The sequence below is a fragment of the Corvus moneduloides genome, chromosome 3, assembly GCF_009650955.1.
Source record: "Corvus moneduloides isolate bCorMon1 chromosome 3, bCorMon1.pri, whole genome shotgun sequence".
NCBI lineage: Eukaryota > Metazoa > Chordata > Aves > Passeriformes > Corvidae > Corvus > Corvus moneduloides.
The window spans coordinates 63085752-63100101 of NC_045478.1; the positions used below are offsets into that span (position 1 = coordinate 63085752).

General features: G+C 39.6%; 1 protein-coding gene across 1 annotated transcript in view; it reads right to left on the reverse strand.

Moving 5' to 3' along the window:
• Nucleotides 1-722: 722 nt before the first annotated feature.
• The window catches only part of NOX3 (NADPH oxidase 3), a 39687-nt gene continuing 26059 nt past the window's right edge, over nt 723-14350 (reverse strand). The window contains exons 11-13 of the mRNA XM_032101919.1: nt 7036-7182; nt 3696-3820; nt 723-1490 (exon numbers count right to left, since the gene is read on the reverse strand). Of these exons, the coding sequence (XP_031957810.1) occupies nt 1364-1490; nt 3696-3820; nt 7036-7182 (399 nt within the window). The 3' untranslated portion in view covers nt 723-1363. The remainder of the gene's footprint in view (nt 1491-3695; nt 3821-7035; nt 7183-14350) is intronic.

Sequence of the window (14350 nt, forward strand, 5' to 3'; positions counted from 1 at the left end):
GTTCCAGGGGAACTGGAGGATTTTCAGGAACCACTTTCTCCAGGATCAGAGATGATCCCTCTTGCTGTGGACTAAGCCAGTCAAAGGTGGTAGGAGGCCCGTATGGTTGAACAAATCCATCGTGACAGAGCTGAAGCACAAAAGAAGGCATACAAGAGATGGAAGAAAGGACAAGTGATGCAGGAAATAGAGACAATGAGTGTGCAGGGATGGGGTCAGGAAAGCCAAAGCCCATTGGGAGTTAAATCTGGTGAGAGAAGTGAAGGGCAAGAAGAAGAGCTGCTATGCATGCATCATTAGCAAAAGGAAGGCTAGGAAAATGCTGCTTTGCTGCTGAGTGGGGGGGGAACCTGGCGCCCAAAGCCATGGAGAAAGGTAGAGGTACTCAATTCCTGTTTTGCCTCGGTCTTTACAGATAAGGCTGCATTCAGAGATCCCTGGCTTCTGAGGCAAGCTGGAAGATCTGAAACAATTCATACTTACCCTCAGTGAAGGAAGATCAGATTAGGGGTATTTTAAACAAGTCCATGGAAACTGATGGGATGCATCCACAAGTGCTGAGGGAACTTGAGGGATTCTTTATATTTGAATAGTCATGGTGATGAGAGAAGATTCCTGAGAAATGGAAGAATGCTAATGTTGCTCCTCTTTTCACAGAACCCGCTCTGAGCAAGAGGTTTTGAGTAAAAGCCAGAGGTGCCTTCCCACCTCATTCTGTCATGAAACTTTTTTCCTCGGTTTCAGTTGCATGTCTCAGGAGATGCATTTGCTGAGTGCAAAAATTTCTGGAGTTTCCTTAGTACATATTGATCCATGGCATACACAGACACCATTCCCATGGAAATGACAGGTGTAAATGGTGCATAGTTTGGTAGGGCAAAACTAATTTGTTCCTTTGGAATTTGAAAGGGTGTATAGAAATAGTATTGCTATGGCACAAATGTAGTGTGGGTATGGATGTATGTGCAGTATGAGTGTAAAATCAGACACCAGGAAGGCAAATGGTTTCAATGGGCATGATTTAAACAGCAGGAATGTATTGCTTGCAGTCGTACACAACAGCAAAGTACAGTTCTAAATGTCCATTTTACTCATGCCTTTTTCTTCAAAGGTTATGGTTTGTGGGTTTTTTCACACAGTGTAGAGGGATTCATAGCATCATTAAGTAAGCAATGAAAAGGCTAGGGAAGGGGTCCAATTCTTTAGTTGGCATAGGATGGCATGTTTCCACTGAAGTCAATTTGCTCTTTCAATTTGGAACTCTCAATATCTGGTCTGAATGCTGCCGAATGAGTAGAGGATGGGAGAAGGTGATAAAACATACACAATTTGGTAATATCTATGTACAGTTAAGAAGTACAGCCTAGAAACTTTCTTTGTTATAGTGAAACTGAACTCCTCTTGGATCAACTGACGAGTATGAATTGCATGTCTTTTGCAGGATCTTAGAGAGAGCCTTGGGTCCACAGAAGAATACACCAATACTGTTGCTGTAATCACAATAACAACAAAAAACATGAGAGTAGCAGGGTAAATGGATACACTGTACCTTTTGGCTGCCTCCAGCTTTGCATCTTTTCAAATGGCTTTTTGAGAAATGCATTTGAAAAATCTTGTGTTACTGTATATTTTGTGTTACATACTGTATAATTTGTGTTGCTGCATTAGAGAATAATAATTTTAATACTTTCATGTTTATTATGTCTTATTACATTATTTATTAGGATTGCTATATTAGAGGTCACAGACTGTTTTAAATGGTAGCTCTTTGGTTTTGATCTTCATATCTTTCTCAATCAGAGAGGCAAACATACTGCTTGCACTGAAAATTTTAAGTGCTTTTTCTCCAGCTGAGTTAATTTTTTTCCTAAAAAATATACAAAATGCTCAGTTACTTCTGAGTTTTCTTCTCCTCCCCCCTCCCCACCACGTCTAACACTTTTCTGCCAAACAATTTTAAAATGGCTGATTTAATATTTGTAAATAGGTACTTCTTATAAAATAAGAACATGACAAATGAAACAAACAATTGTGTTCATATGCGCACAAGCATTACAGGGAGCTGGTAACCTGGTTGCCTGCTAGAAACTGCCTAAAGGGTTTGCCTCCAAGTACACTACACTTATTGTTTTAAAACGTATATGCAAACACAGATGCACACGTGCTGTGCTGCTGGGGAAAGCTCAGTCTGCATAAACGCAGAGGAAGTGACAAGTGATAGCATGAGTTTAAAATGTTTGCTCCTCTAAAGAAGCAAAGGGGCTGTGGATATGATTTTGGTGCCCAAGCCATAGCCCCCAGCAGTCATGCCCATATTGCTCTGGTGCTCAGTTGCACCAGGTTTAACCTGCCGCGGTGTATTCCTGCTAATCTGCTAAAAGACACTGTTGCAGCCAAGGGGAACTCTGTCAACCTAGGTGCAGGGGCCCAAAATTTAGTCAGTTCCTAAAACTGATTGTTTCATTACACAGTAGAAACTCTTCAGTTTGACTCTTGAATCTTCTATAACTCAGAGCAAGAAAAAATAGGGTATTCTTTTCTCATTAGGAATCCCTATCTCATGCAAGGTTTTCTTTAAAAGGTTGGACATTGACCATAAACATGGGCATCTAGGTTCAGGAAAAAAATGGAGATTTTTCTGTCAGTTTAGGACTGGCTTTCTACAGAACTACCTCAAGATCCAGTATAGAAAGCTAATGCCCATCTCCCCCTTAAGCAGCAGAAAAACTTTTTGTCTCATCTGTACTTAACAAAAGTAACTAACAAAAAGTAGTGTTTCAAATATAACTTTAAAAGCTGTTTATATAGTAGAATCCCTATGAAAGGTCTTTCAAAAGTCATATTTTCTATTTCTTGGCCTTTTTATGCTTTCAATCTTTCATATTTCCTGATTGTATTTATTTTGACCTCCATCAAGTGAATTCTCTATTACTGTTATTTTTGCAATTTTATGGTATTCTTGTAGCTTACTGTATTCTCTTTGATCTCCTCCCTTTCAGCTTTTTCTTGGGTCTTTTTCATCTTTTAAAAAAAGTTTTCTCCTTTTTCTTTTTGTATCTCTGTCTCCCAAGTGCAAGCCTTTATTTTGCATTAACAGGTAAATGTTTGGAAATCACAAAGTCACAAAGATTCTGGAATTTTCTACTGCTGAACACAAAATATTTCAAATTCTTGCTTCAAAGGCTTTCAGGAACAAAGAAGCTTTTCTCAGACCACTAGCAAATCCACCAAGTTCAAATGAACTGTCTTTGCCAGCAGAGATGAACTAATAACAGAACAGCATAGTCTTGCAAGAGCAGCCAAATATGTTAGGGGAACAAACATATCCTTGACATCATAAGAAAAAAATCACAGTTTATCTCTTTAATAACCATCTTCAAGGGAAATTAATGCTACTTTGTCCTTTGTGCAGAACAGTAATTGGATTGTGTGTTTCAATTATATCTGGACAAAGGCCAGGATATTGAAATACTTCTAAATATTAGATTTTCTTGTCCAAAAATTAGATTTTATTGGCATTCTCTTTCCGAGATTTCTTCATTAAAAGCTTCATTAAGCATAAATCTTCTTTCCACACAGCAAAAAAGAAGAAATTATTTTAAAAGGGTCATTTAGAAGGGTTTTCTCTCCCCTCCTCCCACTGTTTATGCTGAGAGAAGAGTTACCTAACAAGGTTAGAAACCAGCCTGCCTTACCTAGGATGGTTTTCAGCTAGTTGCTTGAACTCATTGTCCCAGTTTGGCCTTCCGTAACAGGTTTTCTGTCTCAAACCAGTAATTACATCCATCTTGTCATCACGGTGTAGAGCTATGTGAGTAGCCTAAAGGCAAATTTACAAGATAATTTTAGAATCAACAACATGTATTCCAAGTAAGAGGCAAAAGCAATAATGCTGCTTTGCTGGGAAAGGTGGAATGAGGGAAAGGAAACCGTGCAATTATCAAATGGGAGAAGAGGGAGAGGGAGAGGGAGAGGGAGAGGGAGAGGGAGAGGGAGAGGGGTATTCGAGAGTTCACAATATTACTAGAATTGTAAAAAGCACTTCCAAAAGTGCCTAAGACGCAAGTCCAGGCATTCCAGTGCTGATGGAAAAGACAGTGGATATACCAGCTCAGCAGGGGTAAAAACAGGGGTCCAGCAGAGAACCACCCAGATGATGAGGGGTCTGGAGCATCTCTCTTATGAGGAGAGACTATGGGAGCTAGGCCTGTTTAGTCTAGGGAAGAGAAGACTGAGAGGGGATCTCATTAATGCATGTAAATATCTCAAAGGCACCTGTCAGGAGGATGGTGCCAGACTATTTTTGGTGGTGTCCAGTGGCAGGATGAGGAGCAATGGCCATAAACTAAAACTCGAGAGTTTCATCTCAATAAGAGAAAGAACTTCCTTATGCTGAGGGTGGCAGAGCACTGGAGGAGGCTGCCCAGGGAGGTTGTGGAGTCCTCTCTGGAGATATCCAAAACCCTCCTGGACAAGTCCCTGTGTAACCTGCTCTAGGTGAGCCTGCCTTGGCAGGGGGGTTGGGCTGGAGGATCTCACGAGGTCTCTTCCATCCCTAAATATTCTGTGATTCTGTGTAAAACCCTCAATGTTTTGACTTTTCTCCTCAGGTGGAGGCACGTGCAAAGAGTGGATCACCTCAGGTGATCCACTTCAAGTGAGCTGCATCACTCCCAGGTGCCAGGACAGAAATCCTGATTTTCATGGGCATTTACTGTCCTTCAGCTCCTATATTACACCCATTACTATGCTGAGTACTTCCCAGGTGCATTTAAAAACAAAAACCACTGTCACTCCTAATTGTACTGCCATTAGGTAGGAGTAATATGCTTGTTTCCACTACAGACTATCATCATTGCTGTCACTGCCAAGAAATTACTGGAGGAAAGTAAGTTTAAAGATGGGCTTTGCATTTAGTCCAGGCCCTAGCATGAACTAAGCATCGTTATCTTCTTTTGCAGAAGCAGTGGCTGGAATTTAGATCCATTTCCTGGGAATACTGTTTATTTCTTCTTCTAATGAGTTTTCCGTGTTCCTTACCAAAACAATTATTCTCGTCAAGCAAAGTTGTCACAAGATGTCATGTTTCTAAAAGCTTCTTCTTGTTAGTTTGAGCCACTGTCATGAAGGACTTGAAATAGTGTAAGAAAGAACTTAAAGTGTTTGGTGAGTGTGGGAGGTAAAAACCAGCAGATTTTTTGAATTGTTTGCAGCAAAACTGTCCCATTGAGAAGATGGGCTGTTCCCATTAAGTGGAAGTTTCCCAGAATTTTTGGTATTAGCTTTTGCAATTGCTCACAGTGTTAAAACTGCCTAGGAGACTCAGGGGTATTGCAGGGAGCAACAGGCTGAAACACGAGTGCCCGTCCAAGCAGAGGCAGACCATGTGCCTTATCTGCTTGACCATCTGTTGCCAACATGGAGTCTGCAAAGAGCTCAAAGCATTGAACAAACATATCTGAGGAGGAGACACATGTCAGTAAAGGAGGATGTGCTAGACGGTGAAAAATGCCCATCCTCCTCGGGTTCAGCTTCACTTGACTACTGGTCATCTGTATGGTGAGACAGGGAGAGAATGCAGAGAATGTTTTGATTTTTGCTAGGGGAGAAGTAAAATATCACTCAAATATTACTGGTGCTGAAGCTCAAATTTTGAGGAGTGAACAGGAATTTACTAAGAATAAGTAAGTCCTGTAAGATGAGGGAGCTTTGTGGGTATCTGAAGAAGGTGAGGCTGTTACTGAGCACAGTGCCCAGGTCAGAGTAGGAGGAAAAGCCACTGAAGACCATTCCTCCGACAGGCGTGGAGATAGATGATAGGGTTGAAGAGAAGAAGAAGGCCCTTCAAAAGAGTGCAGGGCACACGAGTGAAGAGAGACAGATGCCCCAGCGAGAACAGTTGTCACCCTACCTGACTTCTGGCCTGATGTTTGCCCAAGAGCGAAGTGAGGTGATAGTTGAGAGATGAGGGCAACTTTGTGTTTTGTTAGGACAACTTTGTGTTTGTCCCCAATAGCTTCTTTAACAGCAGGTTTTAGGTAATACCCTGTGATATTGCTAATGCAGAGCAGTAGTTTCTGTAACTGCGGTATACTTCACAATGGGAGTGGATTTTTCTGAATACAGCTTTATGCACATACCTTATTACTTGTCAGAAGCTCTAAGAAAAGAAGAAAGAAACAATGGGGTTTTTGTATCAGCAGAGGCAGAAAAGGAAAAGCTCTATGAAATCTGTATTTTTTTCATCTCTACTAGACAGTCATTCAACAGAGACAGCAGGAAATAAAAAAGTAGAGCAAAGACTTTCCTGTGAGCGTTTTTCTGGCAGGTGCCTAACTTAATCACTGCATGGTGTGAGTGATCCATTAAAAAGGAAAGAGAGAGAGAGAGAAAATCAACACATTTGTGTTTAGGTAAAGACTAAAGAAGTTGAATAATATTGACCCAGTCTAAGAATTAAGTGCCTGAGGTGGTATGATCCAATGAAATTATGAGATGGCAAATTCATAGTCAATCAGAGAAAATGTCTTTTCAAACAACATGAATTAGACCGTGAAGTTGTTTGCCAAAATGTTCCAAGTGCAGCAGTTTTCAAAAATGCACTGGATATATATATATGGATGTGCACAACAGAAATTACAGTAAATAATAGGAGTAAATGAAACCTACACTTTTTAGACAACCCTCCATGTTTCAGTACAAAAATGCCAGAATCTAATGAAAGACTGTTCCTAAGACGTAGAGAAAATGTCCCTTGACGAGCTCCTGAAAGCTCTATGCACTTTTCTGTGAGACACCGGGTAACCATCTTCGCCCAAGGCAAGATGTAGGAGTGGAAGAATCACTGGCTTGATTTCTCCATTCCTGTTTTCCTAAATGTGAGAAGCAAACAGACATCTTAGTGTCTTCATATTTACAGTTCTTTGTCTCTCTCCTTCATCCATCATTTATTTATTCAGCTGTTCCTGTTCCATATGTTACCATACTGGAAAAGCAAGGTACATTAACTCAGACTTGTAACAGTTTCATTATTACCTGACTTTCATCCCAGCCAGTAAGAAATATATGATAGCTTAGAAAATCATTTTTCCATTTTTCAGCCATTTTTGTTTCCAAATGGAACAGAAGATCAGCAAACCACTCAAACGCTGATGGGTCTCGACAAATCCAGTAAAAATAAACCTGTCAAATAAAGTAAAGAGATTTAACAAGAAGCAAACTTTCAATGAAACTTCTGAATTACTGGCTCAACTCATTAACCATATAGTGTTTGACTCTTCTCCACTCTAAATTTATTGTAAACATCATTACATGTAATTTTGATGATTTAAAAATTTGATTTTCATCCTAAACAATGAGTGAATATATTAATGTGCTAGTGAAAATAGGCAATGGACGAGCTTCCCATATACCCCTGCCAGTGCATCTCAGCTTTGATTTGTAATACCTAGCCCTTCATTTCTTGCAAATAACTTGATGATTATTTGAAAATTTGGATTTATTTAATTTCAGTTTCATTCAGCATTGACACAAAGAATTCCTTGTTCCTCAAGACTTAGCCATAGGTTAACTGTTGATGTTGCCAAAAGATAGTTTTGTTCTTCAAGTCATATACCCTGTATAAAACAGGTGAGACAATGTCCCTATTCCCGTTTTTAAAAAATATATTTAATGTTTAAATTGGAGCATCTGGTTCCTAGAGAAACCTGAATCTATAATTCTTTTCTAGTTCCTAGACAAACCTGAAACTGAATTTACAGTTGCCAAAGGGGTAAAATGGACCGCTATCTCTTGATCAGTTTTCTATTGTTTGAAACGCTCCTCTCTATCAAAAATTGATACAGTTTCTCTCATCCAGATTTCACTAGTTTCATTTTTCATCTTTTTTTGTTTGTTGTCTATTGGGTTGGAGAGCCTGTTATCAAAGTTTTTTCTGCAGGTAGAAATTAGAGGCTGGGATCAAGCCATCCTATAATTGTGTCTATGGCAAACCAAACATTCCTGGGATCTGTCACTGAGAGGCATCCTTTAATCATTCCTATGGCTTATTTTTCCTACTCTACTGAAGTAAATCAAAACTATAGCAGAGTTTTGGGGTTTTTTTAAAGAAAGAAGCTAATTTATTAATATCTTGGCATAAGGTAATGCTTGCATAGGAAAAAAATCTTTCAAAGAAGATGGTTAGTCATTGTCCATATGATGATAAGTTTCTATTTCAAGAATCCTTCCTCTGGCATCTTCAGCTGGAACAGTGAGAGTCCACAAGAACCTTCTTCTGTGCAGTTTTTATAGCCAGCTGTCAAGGGATTATTGTGACCACTCCTGCATGTGCATGATCTATTGTGATCTGTTGTCTTAACTGCATATAAAACATCTTGTAACTAATTAGCTATTTCTAGAAGGCTGTCCTGTATGACCATTTCTGCAGGAATGGTTTCTGATGACCATTTGCAAATGTCTGGTCTGTGTACAAGTTAGTAAATTTTGCAACAGGAACTGCCTCAGGACTGATGAGATTCCCTTGTCCGGGTCTTATCGATGCACTGAGACTCAGGCCCTCCTAGGCCTATCAGGAATTACCTTAAGGAGTCTTCATCACAGTCAGGATTTCCCAATTGGAAATCTCCTCTAGCAGTGCTGTGCTGTGTAGAAGACTGGGACCAGTCCATCCCCTGGTTTCAGCTCAGTGCCTTGTATGAAGCCTATCCAGATGTAGAGATGACTCCACTGTGAGTTCCTGTACTACCCAGAGGATGAATGTCTGAAATTCCCAGCCTGTCTGCCCAGGCACTACCCTGATGGCAGTCTGCAGTGCAATTACAAGACAAATCTCATTGCAATTCTTATTACTTGAATTCTGTAGCTCTTGCCACACACTCCAACATTATTTTTGACCAGATGGTGCCAAACCTTGAATGGGCCTCTGCAGGCTGTGTATTTTCATAATTTATCCAAAGATGTAATTCACAAACATGGAGGAAGTCTGAAAATACACAATTTCAGATGTAAAAGGAACAGCATGAAAGACAATGTTTAAGCTTATAAAAACTGGATAATTGGAACTTATTTTATTGTGACTGTGATTTTTATTTTGTTGCAAAATCCCTTAGCTTCCTCCAGCTGATCTCCTTTTCTGCTCACCAGCCCCTCTGTCTTTTATTGTACTGCAATCTCAAAGGTGACCTGGAAGGTATGTCCCCAAAGCAATCGTTGTGGTAACTCTGATGTTTTGGAAATTGTAGCCCTTTTCCACAGGATCAATGAGGTAAAAATGCGTATTGGACACTTCTGAAGTGAAAAACCAAAGAAAGAAACCAGAAACCTATAAAGAGATTTCCCGAAGATTTAATATACTAGGTTGTCAGACTTCTGGTAAGGTGGTGGGAGAAAAACGTGGTAATACCATGCTTCAGTGGAGATTTGGTAAAAGACACTAACAGTAATTTGAGATGCTTCCTAGATCTGAGTGTACTATAAGGGACCATCTGTGGTTTATGTAAGAAATATAAATGATGTATGATCCCAGAAACAGAGATAAGGCATTCAGGGTTAAGTAGGGTATCTTTACAGCCCAGGAATAAGACTGTCTGTAGAACTTTAGTACTAACCATCTTGGCTGTTTGCTTTTTCCCCTTCTGTTTCAATACTTTGCCTTAAATATGAACTCATTGCTTTATGGAGGGGGGTTGCTGCTGATTTACACTGGCATAGGTTATCAGGAAAAAGCAAGCCCACTGACTTTATAGAATTTCATATTTGTGGCCAACAGGAGGATTATTTTAAATTACCAAAACTAGGTAAGATTTATAGCCTTAACCTTTATGTAGCTTTTTTGTCTCTGAGTCCTAAAGTCCCCACTTGTTCTATATCCTCAGCACCTCGAAAATCAGCCCACTGAGTGCTGTCAGTCTGTATCACACCATAGCTGTTGATTTATAGTGTGAAATTTCTTCCCCCAGACTCTACTTGATCATCTTATTTCTCAAGTTTTTTCAGCAGTTCATTTTGTGGAAATGTATATTTAGTACATGTGTATGGAGAGGAGATATGTATTTCTAAACAAATAAAGAATTGTCCATGGGGTAGCAACTGGGAGCATGTGGGCAGGACTGGGGGATAAGCACATTCAGAGAAGGAGGAAGAAAAAGCTAGCCAGTGAGCTGAGACAATATGGTCTTCAACTTGGGGAACTGGTTTCCAGAACATCAGACTATGGATCTTGAAGGAGTGCTTTTAGCTGTTTGCAGGCCTGGCTGTCACAGTCAACTGGCTGTTGCCAGTCCAACCAGCTGGGTCAAGCCACCTCTGGCACAGCCCTCTCAGGAAAGGATGCAGCTTTCTGAAGCTGCAGACATTCCTTAAGCTCATCCCACGGCACCCATTGAGTTGCCTCTTATTTTCGTGTTACAGGTGGCGAGCATTTGGTGATGAAGAAAGACTGTCATTATACAAAGTATTCTTCTTGGCTGTGATTATAATCTTAGAAAGAAAAGAGATGGTGAAGAAGGATGGCCTACGGGTAAAAGGAATTAGTTTCCCTTTTATCAAAGAGGACTTCTAGTCTAATATGTTAAAATAAATGGTGTTTACAAAGAAGTCTTCCTTTCTTTACACTGACTGTCCATAGCATAGCACAACATATTACATGTACAATTAAAATACAATAAATGAACCAAAAAAATTAATCCTTATTAAAACAGTAGAATAAAGTAGCACCAGTGCATTTCTATAATCAAAAATTATTCTGAATCCGTTTTTTTCTTATAAGCCTCATACTATTAACTGACTGCAATTCTTTAGGACCCTTAAAAATCTGGTTTAGATTTATGTTTCATTTGTCTCCACCCACCCTACTACCATCAATTGCATTCATCAGTTTGATGGCTTGCCCAAGCAAACTATCTTAAATTTTCCAAGTGCTCTTTTTGCAAATTGAGTTAGATGCAGTATTGCTATTAATCAGATCTGTGATGCAGGGGGTTGAGTAGTCGTTTATTTCTGTAATGCTCTGCTCCCTTGCAATTCATGGGTATTTATCCTTCAGTTTCCCACATCCTGAATTTTGTACAACGGACAAGAGCAAGAGCTGTGTTACCTCTTTCCTGTAAGGTGAAAGAATGTTCTTGGTAAATCAGCTTCCATCATGAGGGAAGTCATTAATAATTATTTGTTGATAAGCAGCCGTCTGTTTCTCCCTGCTCCCTGAAGGCAGAGTTGGACCTGTAGCTCTGGGCAAAGCCAGCTTTTCACTAAAGGGGTGTCCAAGGAGGACATCTCTCATCCCTGACTCTTGCTGCTCCATCGTAGACATGAAAATCCCTGCAAAAATCTCTTAAACCTGTAGCTGGGCACCTCGCTGCAAGCATCCAGTCCTTCCTGCTCTTGAGTGTACTACATTACCTGTGGGCTGTAGCATACAAAAAAAAATCAGAGGTCTTCCCCAGTGTAATTAATTCAGGGAGCCACTCCAGGTAAGGCACAGCAGTGCCTGCAGCCTGGGGCATGTGGGGGTTTGGCAGCCTACAGGAGGCACTGACTTCAAGTTAGGGTGGCAGCAAACAGCCTTTCCTATAAATGCATGACAAGGTTCAAATCCATATTCCTAAATATGAAGCAAAAAGCTTTAACTGTTCTCAGATAAGATCAGAAAGATGGTTACATTTGACAGAAGAAAGAGTCTAGATTTTTGGGTCTTCAAGACAAGATTTTTGTGCAGAAGGCTACGGACTGGGGCAGGGATTTACCTCAGGCAGGGAAGTTGGTCTCAAAACAAATGGAAGAGGCTGATTTTGTTTTCTTCTCAGTATGTAGCTGAACTTAGTGCCACAACATGTTATGGTTGTCTAATGTCTACATGGATTCAGAAAACAATTAGACTACTTCATGGAAGTAAAAGCTACAAAGGGATATTAACGACAGAGGTACAGCTCTCATATCAAGGTGTTACTGAGCTACGAGTTGCTCAATGGTGAGAAAGTGTCCCCTAAAAACCAATCACCATATGATTTTTCTGGTCTGTATACTTTTCTCTAGGTGTTCATAAAGAGCCACTGTTGGAGACAGGATACTGGGCTAGATGGATATTTGGCGGTACTCAGTAGGACCTTTCTTATGTCTTTTGTAGGGAAGAGAAAATGTTTTCTAGCACTAGAATCTGATGGATCAGTACAATTTTATCAATTTCAGTAGCAATTGATCTGAAAAATGAGACCACTAATGTGAAGGGAAAAAAACCCCAACATATTATGCATAACTAAAGCCAGTAGAAACTTTCCAGCCATGACTAGCAGTACATGCAAAAAAATGATGGGGAAATGAGGGCTCTAAGGCTATTTAATTGTGAAGAATCAATTAGATAAATGTGTAGTCCTTTTGATTTGTTGGGTTTTTTAAATTATACAGCTGCAGACATTATGGAAACTATGAGTATTTATATCTCAACCATATGTGGGCAACACTAAGAAATATTCGTTCAATAAGCGTAATGATAGCTGTACTCAAATCAAAATGAAGTTGTTAAAAAAAAGAAAAACCTCTTATTTATTTCCTTAATAGACATTTCTATGGTACTCATCATGGCAGAAAGAGAGTGCTGAATACTTTGAGGAAGATTAAATTATTTGTAATTATACCACAAGTGGAAGCTTTTAACCAATGGAAAAAAAAATGTGGAGCTACCCTGAGATTAATCACTCTCACTGAGATGACTGCTAAATTTTTTTAAGTAATGCTATGAACTTCCCCATGACCTTTTATCCACACATTCAAAATATTTTACAAGCACTGATGAAATTTAGCCTCATAACACCTATGAAAAATAAACATTGCTATTCCCACTGCACCAATAAGGAAGCCAACATATAAGAAAAAGGCAATCCTGATAATTTTGTATTTCACAGGAATTTAGAAAAAGTGAACACTCTAGCAGAAAACCATGACAGAATGCATGATGCATTTATTTTTTCAGGCACACTTACCCGAGATTCTCCCTAAGCTATGAATGAACACCCTCAGGTATACTGTTGAAGCATAGTTAAATTCTGTTCTTTTCCTCTTAAGATAGCAGCAATGACAATAATAACAACACTTTTACTTGTATACATGTAGAATATACATAATATACATATATAAAGTTTATATGCATATGCATAGCTCTCCTTCCAGTGGAAAAGATCATCCTGGTACAATCGTAGTGTTTGCAAATACACTTCTTTTCACATATAGCATGTATTTCTATTTTTATTTCCCTCCCTCCTCAGTGCTTTTTCTGCCTCAAAGATCCCCCCTGGCGATTTGAACCTGTCCTCAACTCCTCAGTTACTAAAATCCCAGATGCTTTTTCAGTGGCAGCTTGTCATTAAGATGCCAGTTCTAACACTCTTTCATTTAAAAAGATCAGCCCCTTGGTCCTGCAATCAGCTCCGTATGTATTGACCCTTTCAGAGATCTGTCCACTCCAATGCAATTTCAATGTTTGTCCTTAAATGCAAAATGTTGAACACTTCCTGATTCAGCTTTTACAGTGGAAAATGGGCTAAAAGAAGCTGTAATGTCCACAAGCTACCACTTGCCATGATGGGTATGGAAGAGAACGTTTAATGCTGATTTTTTTTCTATGTTACCTTCTTGCCCTCACCCCACTTCACCTACTGTCTCTTCTTCACCTAGCCTCCCCCAGTGCTGCCTCACATGCCATCAGCAGAAGGTATATAACAGGTTAGAAAATCAAGAGTATGTTAATTTAATGGGTGCCATCTTTTCCTTATAGACCCAAATATATTTTTTCAACAAAATAATTAAAGTGGTTTGATAGAGTAATATGCATCTTGATATATGCATCTCATCTGGAGCTTAAATGCCTTTTTTATTCCTTCTATGCTGGTCAATATCCTGACTTTGCAATGTGAGAAAAGCAGAAAATGGTTGCTGAATGCAGCATTCTGGACCAGGACACACTGCCAAAGGATCCTCATGAAACTTGCAGCTAGGCAAAGAGCAAGTGCTGCCCTTCACTTCTGATTGAGATGACATTGCAGGATTTATTTTTGGTAAGAAAGAGGGTAAGTTTCTCTTGTAGCTCTCTAATTATCTGTCTAGCTATGAAAGACATTCCACAGTTATCTCCAGTTGCTATTGAAAATCTGATTCTTCAACTTTTACTAAAAACACTGCAGCTAGAGCTACCTTCTTTCCTGGGGAATCACAGTGAATTCAGGAGACTTCACCCCACAACAGTTCCTAAGGCAACTGAAAAGGGAGTGGCTGCTTCTCAGAGTTAAAGCACTCAAGTGAGCCTCTAGCTCTGAATTGCCTCTCTCCCCTGGCTAAGTAGGCTCACTTGTGGAACTTT